The 12,745-nt window shown below is 41.9% G+C and overlaps 1 protein-coding gene across 1 annotated transcript in view; it reads left to right on the forward strand.

Annotated features, from left to right (window-relative positions):
• shtn1 (shootin 1) overlaps nucleotides 1-12,745 on the forward strand; it is a gene marked incomplete at its 5' end in the record, with an annotated part of 45,898 nt that overhangs the window by 20,787 nt on the left and 12,366 nt on the right. Inside the window, 7 exons of the mRNA XM_084153050.1 lie at nucleotides 1,753-1,850; nucleotides 2,276-2,357; nucleotides 3,035-3,129; nucleotides 6,881-7,027; nucleotides 9,310-9,463; nucleotides 9,989-10,100; nucleotides 10,281-10,363. Of these exons, the coding sequence (XP_084009176.1) occupies nucleotides 1,753-1,850; nucleotides 2,276-2,357; nucleotides 3,035-3,129; nucleotides 6,881-7,027; nucleotides 9,310-9,463; nucleotides 9,989-10,100; nucleotides 10,281-10,363 (771 nt within the window). The remainder of the gene's footprint in view (nucleotides 1-1,752; nucleotides 1,851-2,275; nucleotides 2,358-3,034; nucleotides 3,130-6,880; nucleotides 7,028-9,309; nucleotides 9,464-9,988; nucleotides 10,101-10,280; nucleotides 10,364-12,745) is intronic.

A 12,745-nucleotide genomic window follows, 5' to 3' on the forward strand; every position in this document is an offset into this window, starting at 1 on the left:
GGCATTCCTGATGAATGGAAGAGATCTCTTTTGTTGTTACTAATTTGACCGATAGACTATTGGTATTCTGTACGATCTAGTACATACAACATGATTGATCATTGATTGCAAGATTGAGTGCCTTGCAAAAGTATTCATCCCCCTTGGCGTTTTTCCTATTTTGTTGCATTACAACCTGTAATTTAAATAGATGTTTTATTTGGATTTCATGTAATGGACATACACAAAATAGTCCAAATTGGTGAAGTGAAATGAAAAAAATACCTTGTTTCAAAAAATTCTAAAGAATAAATAACGGAAAAGTGGTGCGTGCATTTGTATTCACCCCCTTTGCTATGAAGCCCCTAAATAAGATCTGGTGCAACCAATTACCTTCAGAAGTCACATAATTAGTTCAATAAAGTCCACCTATGTGCAATCTAAGTGTCACATTATCTGTCACATGATCTCAGTATATATACACCTGTTCTGAAAGGCCCCAGAGTCTGCAGCACCACTAAGCAAGAGGCACCACCAAGCAAGCGGCACCATGAAGACCAAGGAGCTCTCCAAACAGGTCAGGGACAAAGTTGTGGAGAAGTACAGATCAGGGTTGGGTTATAAAGAAATACCCGAAACTTTGAACATCCCACAGAGCACCATTAAATCCATTATTAAAAAATGGAAAGAATATGGCACCACAACAAACCTGCCAAGAGAGGGCCACCCACCAAAACTCACGGACCAGGCAAGGAGGGCATTAATCAGAGAGGCAATAAAGAGACCAAAGATAACCCTGAAGGAGCTGCAAAGCTCCACAGCGGAGATTGGAGTATCTGTCCATAGGACCCCTTTAAGCCGTACACTCCACAGAGCTGGGCTTTACGGAAGAGTGGCCAGAAAAAAGCCATTGCTTAAAGAAAAAAATAAGCAAACACGTTGTGTGTTCGCCAAAAGGCATGTGGGAGACTCCCCAAACATATGGAAGAAGGTACTCTGGTCAGATGAGACTAAAATTGAGCTTTTTGGCCATCAAGGAAAACACTATGTCTGGCGTAAACCCAACACCTCTCATCACCCCGAGAACAATAATGTTTTTCATCGGCAGGTACTGGGAAACTGGTCAGAATTGAAGGAATGATGGATGGCGCTAAATACAGGAACATTCTTGAGGGAAACCTGTTTCAGTCTTCCAGAGATTTAAGACTGGGACGGAGGTTCACCTTCCAGCAGGACAATGACCCTAAGCATACGGCTAAAGCAACACTCGAGTGGTTTAAGGGGAAACATTTAAATGTCTTGGAATGGCCTAGTCAAAGCCCAGACCTCAATCCAATTGAGAATCTGTGGTATGACTTAAAGATTGCTGTACACCAGCGGAACTCATCCAACTTGAAGGAGCTGGAGTAGTTTTGCCATGAAGAATGGGCAAAAATCCCAGTGGCTAGATGTGCCAAGCTTATAGAGACATACCCCAAGAGACTTGCAGCTGTAATTGCTGCAAAAGGTGGCTCTACAAAGTATTGACTTTGGGGGGGGTGAATAGTTATGCACGCTCAAGTTTTCAGTTTTTTTGTCTTATTTCTTGTTTGTTTTACAAGAATAAATATTTTGCATCTTCAAAGTGGTAGGCATGTTGTGTAAATCAAACGATTCAAACCCCCCAAAAATCCATTTTAATTCCAGGTTGTAAGGCAACAAAATAGGAAAAATGTGAAGGGGGGTGAATACTTTCGCAAGCCACTGTACTTATTTTGAATTTTCATGGGCCAGAACTGAAGAATAAATTGGAGTTGACACTGGAGGAGAAAAAGCAAGCCGCCATTGATCATGAGGCTACAAGAGAGGAATTAAGGGACATTAGAGAAGAAGTAAGTCTGAATATAGATTTGGGAGTGGTTTAAAAATACTATTTGTTGCTATTAGTTTCAAAGAAAAGCTGCACACTACTCTTGCTTGTATCATTTACTTTATTTAAGCTTACATGTCGGCCTCTTGGCCTTCTTCAGAGCTTTTTTTTGTTGCTATTTGTTTCAAAATCCATCTCTGAAATAGAACATTTGTGTTGATCCTCTCGGTGAAACAGATTAATCATGCGCAATGTCCTTATGATGTTGTCATAGAGTAGGCCTATGCACATTCATACAATTAGGACAAATAATAAATGGAGACCTAGAATGATTTCCATCTCCAGTATTCTAACAATAGGGTCACAATTCAATTATTTGAGAAATCAATTAACAGCACAATCAAATTAACTCTCTTCTGTCTTTTTCTCTTCCTCTCTTCACTGTAGTTGCTGACAGAAAAACATGATAATATGGTTTTGATTGCTGAGACAGTCCGACAAAAGAAGCTCTTGGCGAAATACAACAGAGGTCAGAGAGTCTTCTCAACTGCAATATTTTCGCTTCCAACGCCACGGCTAGGCCAAAGAGACTAGTGTGACATCCGTGGCCACCTTTCTGCATGGCAGTTAAGGCGCCCTACTCTCTGTGGCTTTTTGTACAGCGCAACCTTGAGTGGGGTTACATTTGACAGAAAGAAGAGTCAAGTGAAGCCTGAACCCCCTTACTGTGCTGTGAATGCTGGGTGATCCTTAGTGACTAGAGGCATATTTCTTACAGAAATATTAATTTGGTCTTTGGCTGGCTTGCTTTTCAGGGGGCATGTTGGTTGTGAAAAGTGAATTCCCCCTCCACATCTTGAGTTTCAAGGTTTTCCATAACGTTTTATACTGCCTGCTAATTACAGAATGTATTATTTTTCACAGTTTAAATTTATATTTTAGGTTACCAGTTTGCAGTTAAGCTTTGTTTGAAGATGTGGGTTAAGGTTAGGGATTAAGACTAAGGTTTAATGTTGAGATTAAGATTAAGGTCAGATTTAAGGTTAAGGTCAGGGTTAAGATTAGGGCCAACTGACCAGAAAAAAGGGATAAAGGGAAATATGCAAGAAAGCTTGATCTACACATGAAATATGCAGGTGAAACAGGTGCGCTGTCAGCAGATTTGTGCCGTTTTACACGTTCTGATTAGATATTTTCTGCTTCCAGTGTCGCTGTTTGCTGTGGAGGAGTACGAGGCCCTGCAGGAAAACCTGGATCTGGAGAGGGACCTGAGGGCAGAGGCAGAGAAATTTGCACGAGAGGTAAGCTCTCTCTAGGTACCCATAATAGGCTTAGCAGCTTTGGATGGGGTATTTCTGTCAGCTCGACATGTCTCCTTCCCCCTGGGCACAGACGTCAATTGAACGTCTATTTCACGTTGGTTCAGTGTAATTTAACTGAAATTACGTGGAAACAATGTTGATTCAACCATTGTGTTCAAAGTGGGTTAACTGTGATTAATATGCTTGTTCCCAATCCCATTTTGCGGGTACCTGATCATGAACTTGTTTTCCTACTGACTCATCGCTTAGACACTAATGTGATGCATCATGGGCATGGCTGTTTCCCAACAAGTAAACAATGGAATCAAGCCGTTGCCCTAATATCAGTCAAGGTGGCTGTGTTCATCTGTAAGGGGTTGATTCCGATTTAGGGATTTAGGACATTTACGCCTTTCCTACGCACTTCTCAGTAGTTGGTATTTAGACTTACCTTATGCAGGTGCATAACGGGCTTTGCAGGCCTGGTTCCCTTGCATGCGCTGAATACGTTTAATTAAACCGCTAAAAACCCTCCCACTTGCTGCCCAACAGATTTTCTCGTGGAGTTTTCATTCAATAGGGTTTTCAGTACATTTATCTTAAGACATCTGTTTAAAAACGGGGTGCCTTAGATTAGAATTTTGTCGACAGAATACATTGAGAGAACGGGTTCAGAATATAGGGATCAATTAAAGAAATCCATCTAAATATATGCATATTCGTCTCCGTTTCAGCACCAACTGGTAGATTTTAAAATACTCTGATTTTGTAGATTATTTTGGCTCATTTTGGGTTTAGCAAAGTATGTACAGTTGAAGTCGGAAGTTTACATACACCTTAGCCAAATACATTTAAACTCAGTTTTTCACAATTCCTGACATTTAATCCTAGTAAAAATTCCCTGTCTTAGGTCAGTTAGGATCACCACTTTATTTTAAGAATGTGAAATGTCAGAATAATAGTAGAGAGAATGATTTATTTCAGCTTTTATTTATTTCATCACATTCCCAGTGGGTCAGAAGTTTACATACAGTCAATTAGTATTTGGTAGCATTGCCTTTAAATTGTTTAACTTGGGTCAAACGTTTCGGGTAGCCTTCCACAAGCTTCCCACAATAAGTTGGGTGAATTTTGGCCCATTCCTCCTGACAAAGCTGGTGTAACTGAGTCAGGTTTGTAGGCCTCCTTGCTCGTATACGCTTTTTCAGTTCTGCCCACAAATGTTCTATAGGATTGAGGTCAGGGCTTTGTGATGGCCACTCCAATACCTTGACTTTGTTGTCCTTAAGCCATTTTGCCACAACTTTGGAAGTATGCTTGGGGTCATTGTCCATTTGGAAGACCCATTTGCGACCAAGCTTTAACCTCCTGACTGATGTCTTGAGATGTTGCTTCAATATATCCACATACATTTCCTTCCTCATGATGCCATCTATTTTGTGAAGTGCACCAGTCCCTCCTGCAGCAAAGCACCCCTACAGCATGATGCTGCCACCCCCGTGCTTCACGGTTTGGATGGTGTTCTTCGGCTTGCAAGCAACCCCCTTTTTCCTCCAAACATAACGATGGTCATTATGGCCAAACAGTTCTATTTCTGTCCCCATGTGCAGTTGCAAACCGTAGTCTGGCTTTTTTATGGCGGTTTTGGAGCAGTGGCTTCTTCCTTGCTGAGCGGCCTTTCAGGTTATGTCGATATAGGACTCGTTTTACTGTGGATATAGATACTTTTGTACCTGTTTCCTCCAGCATCTTCACAAGGTCCTTTGCTGTTGTTCTGGGATTGATTTGCGTTTTTCGCACCAAAGTATGTTCATCTCTAGGAGACAGAACACGTCTCCTTCCTGAGCAGTATGACGGCTGCGTGGTCCCATGGTGTTTATACTTGTGTACTGTTGTTTGTACAGATGAATGTGGTACCTTCAGGCTTTTGGAAATTGCTCCCAAGAATGAACCAGACTTGTGGAGGTCTACACATTTTTTTCTGAGGTCTTGGCTGATTTCTTTGGATTTTCCAATGATGTCAAGCAAAGAGGCACTGAGTTTGAAGGTAGGCCTTGAAATACATCCACAGGTACACCTCCAATTGACTCAAATGATGTCAATTAGCCTATCAAAGCTTCTAAAGCCATGACATCATTTTCCTGAATTTTCCAAGCAGTTTAAAGGCACAGTCAACTTAGTGTATGTAAACTTCTGACCCACTGGAATTGTGATACAGTGAATTATAAGTGAAATAATCTGTCTGTAAACAATTGTTGGAAAAATTACTTGTGTCATGCACAAAGTAGATGTCCTAACCGACTTGCCAAAACTATAGTTTGTTAACAAGAAATATGTGGAGTGGTTGAAAAACGAGTTTTAATGACTCCAACCAAGTGTATGTAAACTTCCGACTTCAACTGTATGAATCATTAAAAAAAACAAGTTTGGAGAGCCTTTACGCACAGAATATTTTGATGATGAAAAAATACAGTGGTTTGATTCATCCAGAAAGTTAACATTATACAAATTGTAAAATATAACTGAGAAAGGGCTGGGCATATAATTAAAACATTCTAAAGTGCATACAGTACATCAACTCTGCAGGTATAGCCCTACAGTAGCCTATAGCTTGGGTCTCAAAGTTATACCCACAATTATTTCAGCAAATTATGAGGGCACACAATTACAATTCTGAATAGCCTACTTCACTGTGGAAAATGGGGCGCAATACATGTCATGTGATATGATGATATGATTTTCAGTTTGCTTCCAAATTACTGGTTTCAGATTCATCTCCAGGGATCATAAGGAAATGTCATCTAAAACAATTGCTATGTGTATTTACAATCCCTTCTCCAAACGGATTACTCATTTACCTAGATCTTATCAATAGCTCTTATTAATTTATAAATTACTGTGAATGGAGAATGTTGTTATTTTATCATAAAAAAGAAAGTAGAGGTTCGCGCGACCTTATTCATGGCTTCCTCGCACGTAAAGGTGGTGGAATTATGAAGACTTTTCTGTAGACACACCTCAGCCACACCTTCATTTATTCCATCTCCACCCCGAACGAATAACGGTTGAATAGCATGCTATTCTCATGCTTAAATTCAAGGTCAGAATACGCATAGAGAGAAAAGTGCATAAAAGGGAATTAGGTTCCATTTACGCACGCTTAACTCGGGTCGGAATCGGCCCCCATATGAATTATGAATTTGGGCTGTAACATTGGACACCAGTATCCAATGGTATACCGTTTTTCTTATGTTGAGAAAATGTGATGCCGCTGTGTTTAAGATATGGCATGAATATCTTAGAAGTGCCACATAATTGTATGACATGTATGTTCTATATGGTGTCCAGATTAGTACTCTTCCCCCTTGCAATCTAATCAGTATTCAGGAACACTCTATTCATTATGTGTTATCACCAGAGATAATTTTTAAGACCATATATAGATAAGTGAATGACCACATTAGGCATGCTGCATAATGAGACCTCTATATATGGCCTCTCTGCAAACCCACATTTTGAATAGCCTCACTGGTTTCTATACATGCTCAGGTGCTTTTATCGGCATACTGAAATATTTGTTTATTACACTAAAACTACAGGTATGGTTAATTTACTGCTACAACAGGCTGGATTATACTTATTTTCCCTTGAGGTATTACACATTTCAAATGCAGTAATGTATCAACACAGTTAACACTGCTGTTAGATATTGACAGCTTCTGTCCCTTGTGTAAATCCTCCTCCCATGCAGATGCTGGTTGAGCAGAAGAAGCTGAACAGACAGAGTCAGATTGTGCTAAAGAGCTCCTCACCCAGTGAGGCCCTGCAGGCAGCCCTCAGTGATGTTACCAGGCTCACCCAGGTCCTGGAGACCCAGAGGCTGGAGCACCAACAACAGGTCACACACCAACATTAACACCACATTACCAACACCACACCAACAACGGGTCACACACCAACATTAACACCACATCACCAACACCACACCAACAACGGGTCACACACCAACATTAACACCACATCACCAACACCATACCAACAACAGGTCACACACCAACATTAACACCACATCACCAACACCACACCAACAACGGGTCACACACCAACATTAACACCACTCACCAACACCACACCAACAACAGGTCACACACCAACATTAACACCACATCACCAACACCACACCAACAACAGGTCACACACCAACATTAACACCACATTACCAACACCACACCAACAACGGGTCACACACCAACATTAACACCACATCACCAACACCACACCAACAACAGGTCACACACCAACATTAACACCACATCACCAACACCACACCAACAACGGGTCACACACCTACATTAACACCACATTACCAACACCACACCAACAACGGGTCACACACCAACATTAACACCACATCACCAACACCACACCAACAACGGGTCAGACACCAACATTAACACCACATCACCAACACCACACCAACAACGGGTCACACACCAACATTAACACCACATCACCAACACCACACCAACAACAGGTCACACACCAACATTAACACCACATCACCAACACCACACCAACAACGGGTCACACACCAACATTAACACCACATCACCAACACCACACCAACAACGGGTCACACACCAACATTAACACCACATCACCAACACCACACCAACAACAGGTCACACACCAACATTAACACCACATCACCAACACCACACCAACAACGGGTCACACACCAACATTAACACCACATCACCAACACCACACCAACAACGGGTCACACACCAACATTAACACCACATCACCAACACCACACCAACAACGGGTCACACACCAACATTAACACCACATTACCAACACCACACCAACAACGGGTCACACACCAACATTAACACCACATCACCAACACCACACCAACAACGGGTCACACACCAACATTAACACCACATTACCAACACCACACCAACAACGGGTCACACACCAACATTAACACCACATTACCAACACCACACCAACAACGGGTCACACACCAACATTAACACCACATCACCAACACCACACCAACAACGGGTCACACACCAACATTAACACCACATTACCAACACCACACTAACAACGGGTCACACACCAACATTAACACCACATCACCAACACCACACCAACAACGGGTCACACACCAACGTTAACACCACATCACCAACACCACACCAACAACAGATCACACACCAACATTAACACCACATCACCAACACCACACCAACAACAGGTCACACACCAACATTAACACCACATCACCAACACCACACCAACAACAGATCACACACCAACATTAACACCACATCACCAACACCACACCAACAACAGGTCACACACCAACATTAACACCACACCAACAACACCACACCAACAATGCAATGCTTCTTTAGTGTGATGAAAATTGTGTCTAGAATCTATTGTCAGCTGAGATATCTTTTCCCTCATAGTCAAATATTGCTTTTTTATAATTACTAAATATCTAATCTGAAAGAAATCTACTCCAGTTTTGCACGTGGAACCAATATGAATGTGTATCTGAAAAAGACTGAAAGTCAGTTAGCTCGTCAATTAAACTGTGAGATCCCCTTTTGAATGATAATGGTCACAGGGAGCACTTTAGGCAGCGACTTGCTGTGTCCATACTGATAAGGAGTATCAGAGGCACCATTCACTCTCAGCAGCATTCGGATGGATGAAAACAATTAGGAAAGAGTGGGATCACTGATCTCTCCTGGTATAGGGTGGAGGTGAGCCATACCCTCCATTTAAAGAACAATTAACACATTATTTGAGGAGTAGAGAATTCTTTTGGGACTGGCACCTACCCAAAGCTACTTATCAGCAATTATCACCACAGGAACTGTTTGTGGTGCAGGCTCTGAGCAGCTTACATTTGTTCCATTGTTTTGTGTCAGTGTGCATGAGTGTGTGTGTGTGTGTGTGTTTTAAAGCAGTACCACTTATCACTATTTTTGCCTCAACATTTTTCTGTCTGTAGTGAAGAACAATTGTTTGCCTTGTAAAACCACCATAACATACTCTTTATTTCCTAATATTCACTTCAAATTTAGTAAGAATGACCCAGGTACACGGCATATCTTGTAGGGTTGTGAGTGAATGTGTAATGCTTGGCGGTAACAGATGAAGGTGATTGAGGAGCAGCTCAGGGGTTCAGAACTACAGAAAGAGGTGGTGGCGTTACAGCGCAAGCTAGAGCTCCTGGCGGAGGAGAGAAGGGAGCATGAGGAGAGGTGTTCCAAGGCTAAGGTGGAGGCCAAGGATCTCAAGTTTACTGGTGAGTGGCACAGCAGAATTGGAGGACTGCACAGAGTAGCTGCAGGGAATGAGGGGGCTTTGTCAAAAGGTTCATGTTATTCTCATGGTTTGACAATGGGATTCCAACATGTTTTCAACTGAAGCCAACTTTGGGTTTTAACTGTAGAGAAATGCACAGAACGCCCTTCATTTGTTATCAAAAGCAATGGACTCCATATCTTTTTTTTTATTAGAGCACTTTATAATGCATTTGTAGGTTAATCATCTCAACCCGCAGTTCTCTAAACATTTTCTGAGCCATTTCCATGCATTTCAAGTGTTTGTGATGTTGAGCCTCTCCTAAATGGATGATGATATATATCAGAACTTTCTTCAGTTGTTAACAAAAGCAATGGACTAAAAACAGAGTTTCATGGGGCACTTCAGAATCCATTTTTGGGTTAATATTCTCCTTCATTTCCATTCAGTTTGTAATATTATGTATTTTACACATCTCTTAATAATTGGATGCTGATGCTACTCGTCCATTTGTTCTATTGACCAGTTGAGGAGCTGCAGAAGAAGCTCCAGGCGCTATCTAACCCTCTTCCTGCTCCAGCCCCTCCACCTCCGCCACCCCCTCCTCCACCACCAGCCCCACTCACCAACCCTCTCAGGTGAGATACGATCAAATGGGAATCATTTACAATATACATTTTACATTAACTATATCTGCTTGAAGTATTCATACCGGGGACCAGGCTTACTTCCTGGTCAGGTCACATGGTTAGGACAAACTCCCTATAGGGCCCTATATATGGTCCAAGGTCAACTCACTCTTTTCTGTTTCTTTACAGTTCACTGCTATTGATGATTCGCAAAAAGAAAGATATCAGTAGGGATATTCCATTAGTGGTTCAAGACTCAGCAAAGGAGCCAGGTACAGTAAACAGAAAAATACCTAAAATCTATATTTTAAGACTTTGACAAAATGCTCTTATAACTTCTCTTTGGTATGTCTTCGGTTGTAACGTTTAACTGCAAGCACTGTATGACCTTATGCTATTTATTTGATTGTGCTGGCACTGAACATTTGGACAGTAGTTCAAGGGTGTCATCGTACAGCACCCCCCCCCCCCCTTTCATGTAAACTACAGCGGGGAGAACAAGTATTTGATACACTGCCGATTTTGCAGGTTTTCCTACTTACAAAGCATGTAGAGGTCTGTCATTTTTATCATAGGTACACTTCAACTGTGAGAGACGGAATCTAAAACAAAAATCCAGAAAATCACATTGTATGAGTTTTAAGTAATTAATTTGCATTTTATTGCATGACATAAGTATTTGATCACCTACCAACCAGTAAGAATTCCGGCTCTCACAGACCTGTTAGTTTTTCTTTAAGAAGCCCTCCTGTTCTCCACTCATTACCTGTATTAACTGCACCTGTTTGAACTCGTTACCTGTATAAAAGACACCTGTCCACACACTCAATCAAACAGCCTCCAACCTCTCCACAATGGCCAAGACCAGAGAGCTGTGTAAGGACATCAGGGATAAAATTGTAGACCTGCACAAGGCTGGGATGGGCTACAGGACAATAGGCAAGCAGCTTGGTGAGAAGGCAACAACTGTTGGCGCAATTATTAGAAAATGGAAGAAGTTCAAGATGACGGTCAATCACCATCGGTCTGGGGCTCCATGCAAGATCTCACCTCGTGGGGCATCAATGATCATGAGGAAGGTGAGGGATCAGCCCAGAACTACACGGCAGGACCTGGTCAATGACCTGAAGAGAGCTGGGACCACAGTCTCAAAGAAAACCATTAATAACACACTACGCCGTCATGGATTAAAATCCTGCAGCGCACGCAAGGTCCCCCTGCTCAAGCCAGCGCATGTCCAGGCCCGTCTGAAGTTTGCCAATAACCATCTGGATGATCCAGAGGAGGAATGGGAGAAGGTCATGTGGTCTGATAAGACAAAAATAGAGCTTTTTGTTCTAAACTCCACTCGCTGTTGTTTGGAGGAAGAAGAAGGATGAGTACAACCCCAAGAACACCATCCCAACCGTGAAGCATGGAGGTTGAAACATCATTCTTTGGGGATGCTTTTCTGCAAAGGGGACAGGACGACTGCACCGTATTGAGGGGAGGATGGATGGGGCATGTATCGCGAGATCTTGGCCAACAACCTCCTTCCCTCAGTAAGAGCATTGAAGATGGGTCGTGGCTGGGTCTTCCAGCATGACAACGACCCGAAACACACAGCCAGGGCAACTAAGGAGTGGCTCCGTAAGAAGCATCTCAAGGTCCTGGAGTGACCTAGCCAGTCTCCAGACCTGAACCCAATAGAAAATCTTTGGAGGGAGCTGAAAGTCCGTATTGCCCAGCGACAGCCCCGAAACCTGAAGGATCTGGAGAAGGTCTGTATGGAGTGGGCCAAAATCCCTGCTGCAGTGTGTGCAAACCTGGTCAAGACCTACAGTAAACGTATGATCTCTGTAATTGCAAACAAAGGTTTCTGTACCAAATATTAAGTTCTGCTTTTCTGATGTATCAAATACTTATGTCATGCAATAAAATGCAAATTAATTACTTAAAAATCATACAATGTGATTTTCTGGATTTTTGTTTTAGATTCCGTCTCTCACAGTTGAAGTGTACCTATGATAAAAATTACAGACCTCTACATGCTTTGTAAGTAGAAAAACTTGCAAAATCGGCAGTGTATCAAATACTTGTTCTCCCCACTGTATGTAGCTAAGAAGCACTGTCTGGAAGACTTGAATCTGTGACCCAATTCCTTCAGAGCCTGGCACTATAGCAGAAGCTCTGATCTTTGGGTTGCACTTTATTTGGATAGTGCCTACTATGTTTTAACCTAACATGGCTCTTATTGATACAGTACCTAGACGTCCACGTTCAGACTTTGGACAACCTGTCCAATCCACAATCTCATCTGTTTCTCAGTTCATCCACATTGTATACAATACATTTAAAACTGTATACAATACATTTTTATTTCACAAATGTTCCCCTCCTCGATGCAATTTGTAGAAATTCCTCGAGGGAATTGAATGGCAGCTCGACTTAATTGAGGGCCATTATTGAACTTAAAATTAAGGTTGCTCTCGAAGTAATTTCTATTTTCTATTCTATTCTATTCCAGAATCACTATGGGTCAGTTGTGTCACTTTTGTATGAGGAATGTAGACATTAATAATTGAGTAGTCGAAGGACACACGTCTGTGCTTTATGAGCATTTATTGGGGATCATTGACGGGCCATGTCAGTTAAAGGCCCAGTGCAGTCAAAAA

Source organism: Coregonus lavaretus (assembly GCF_964263955.1).
Source record: "Coregonus lavaretus genome assembly, chromosome: 36".
Classification (NCBI taxonomy): domain Eukaryota; kingdom Metazoa; phylum Chordata; class Actinopteri; order Salmoniformes; family Salmonidae; genus Coregonus; species Coregonus lavaretus.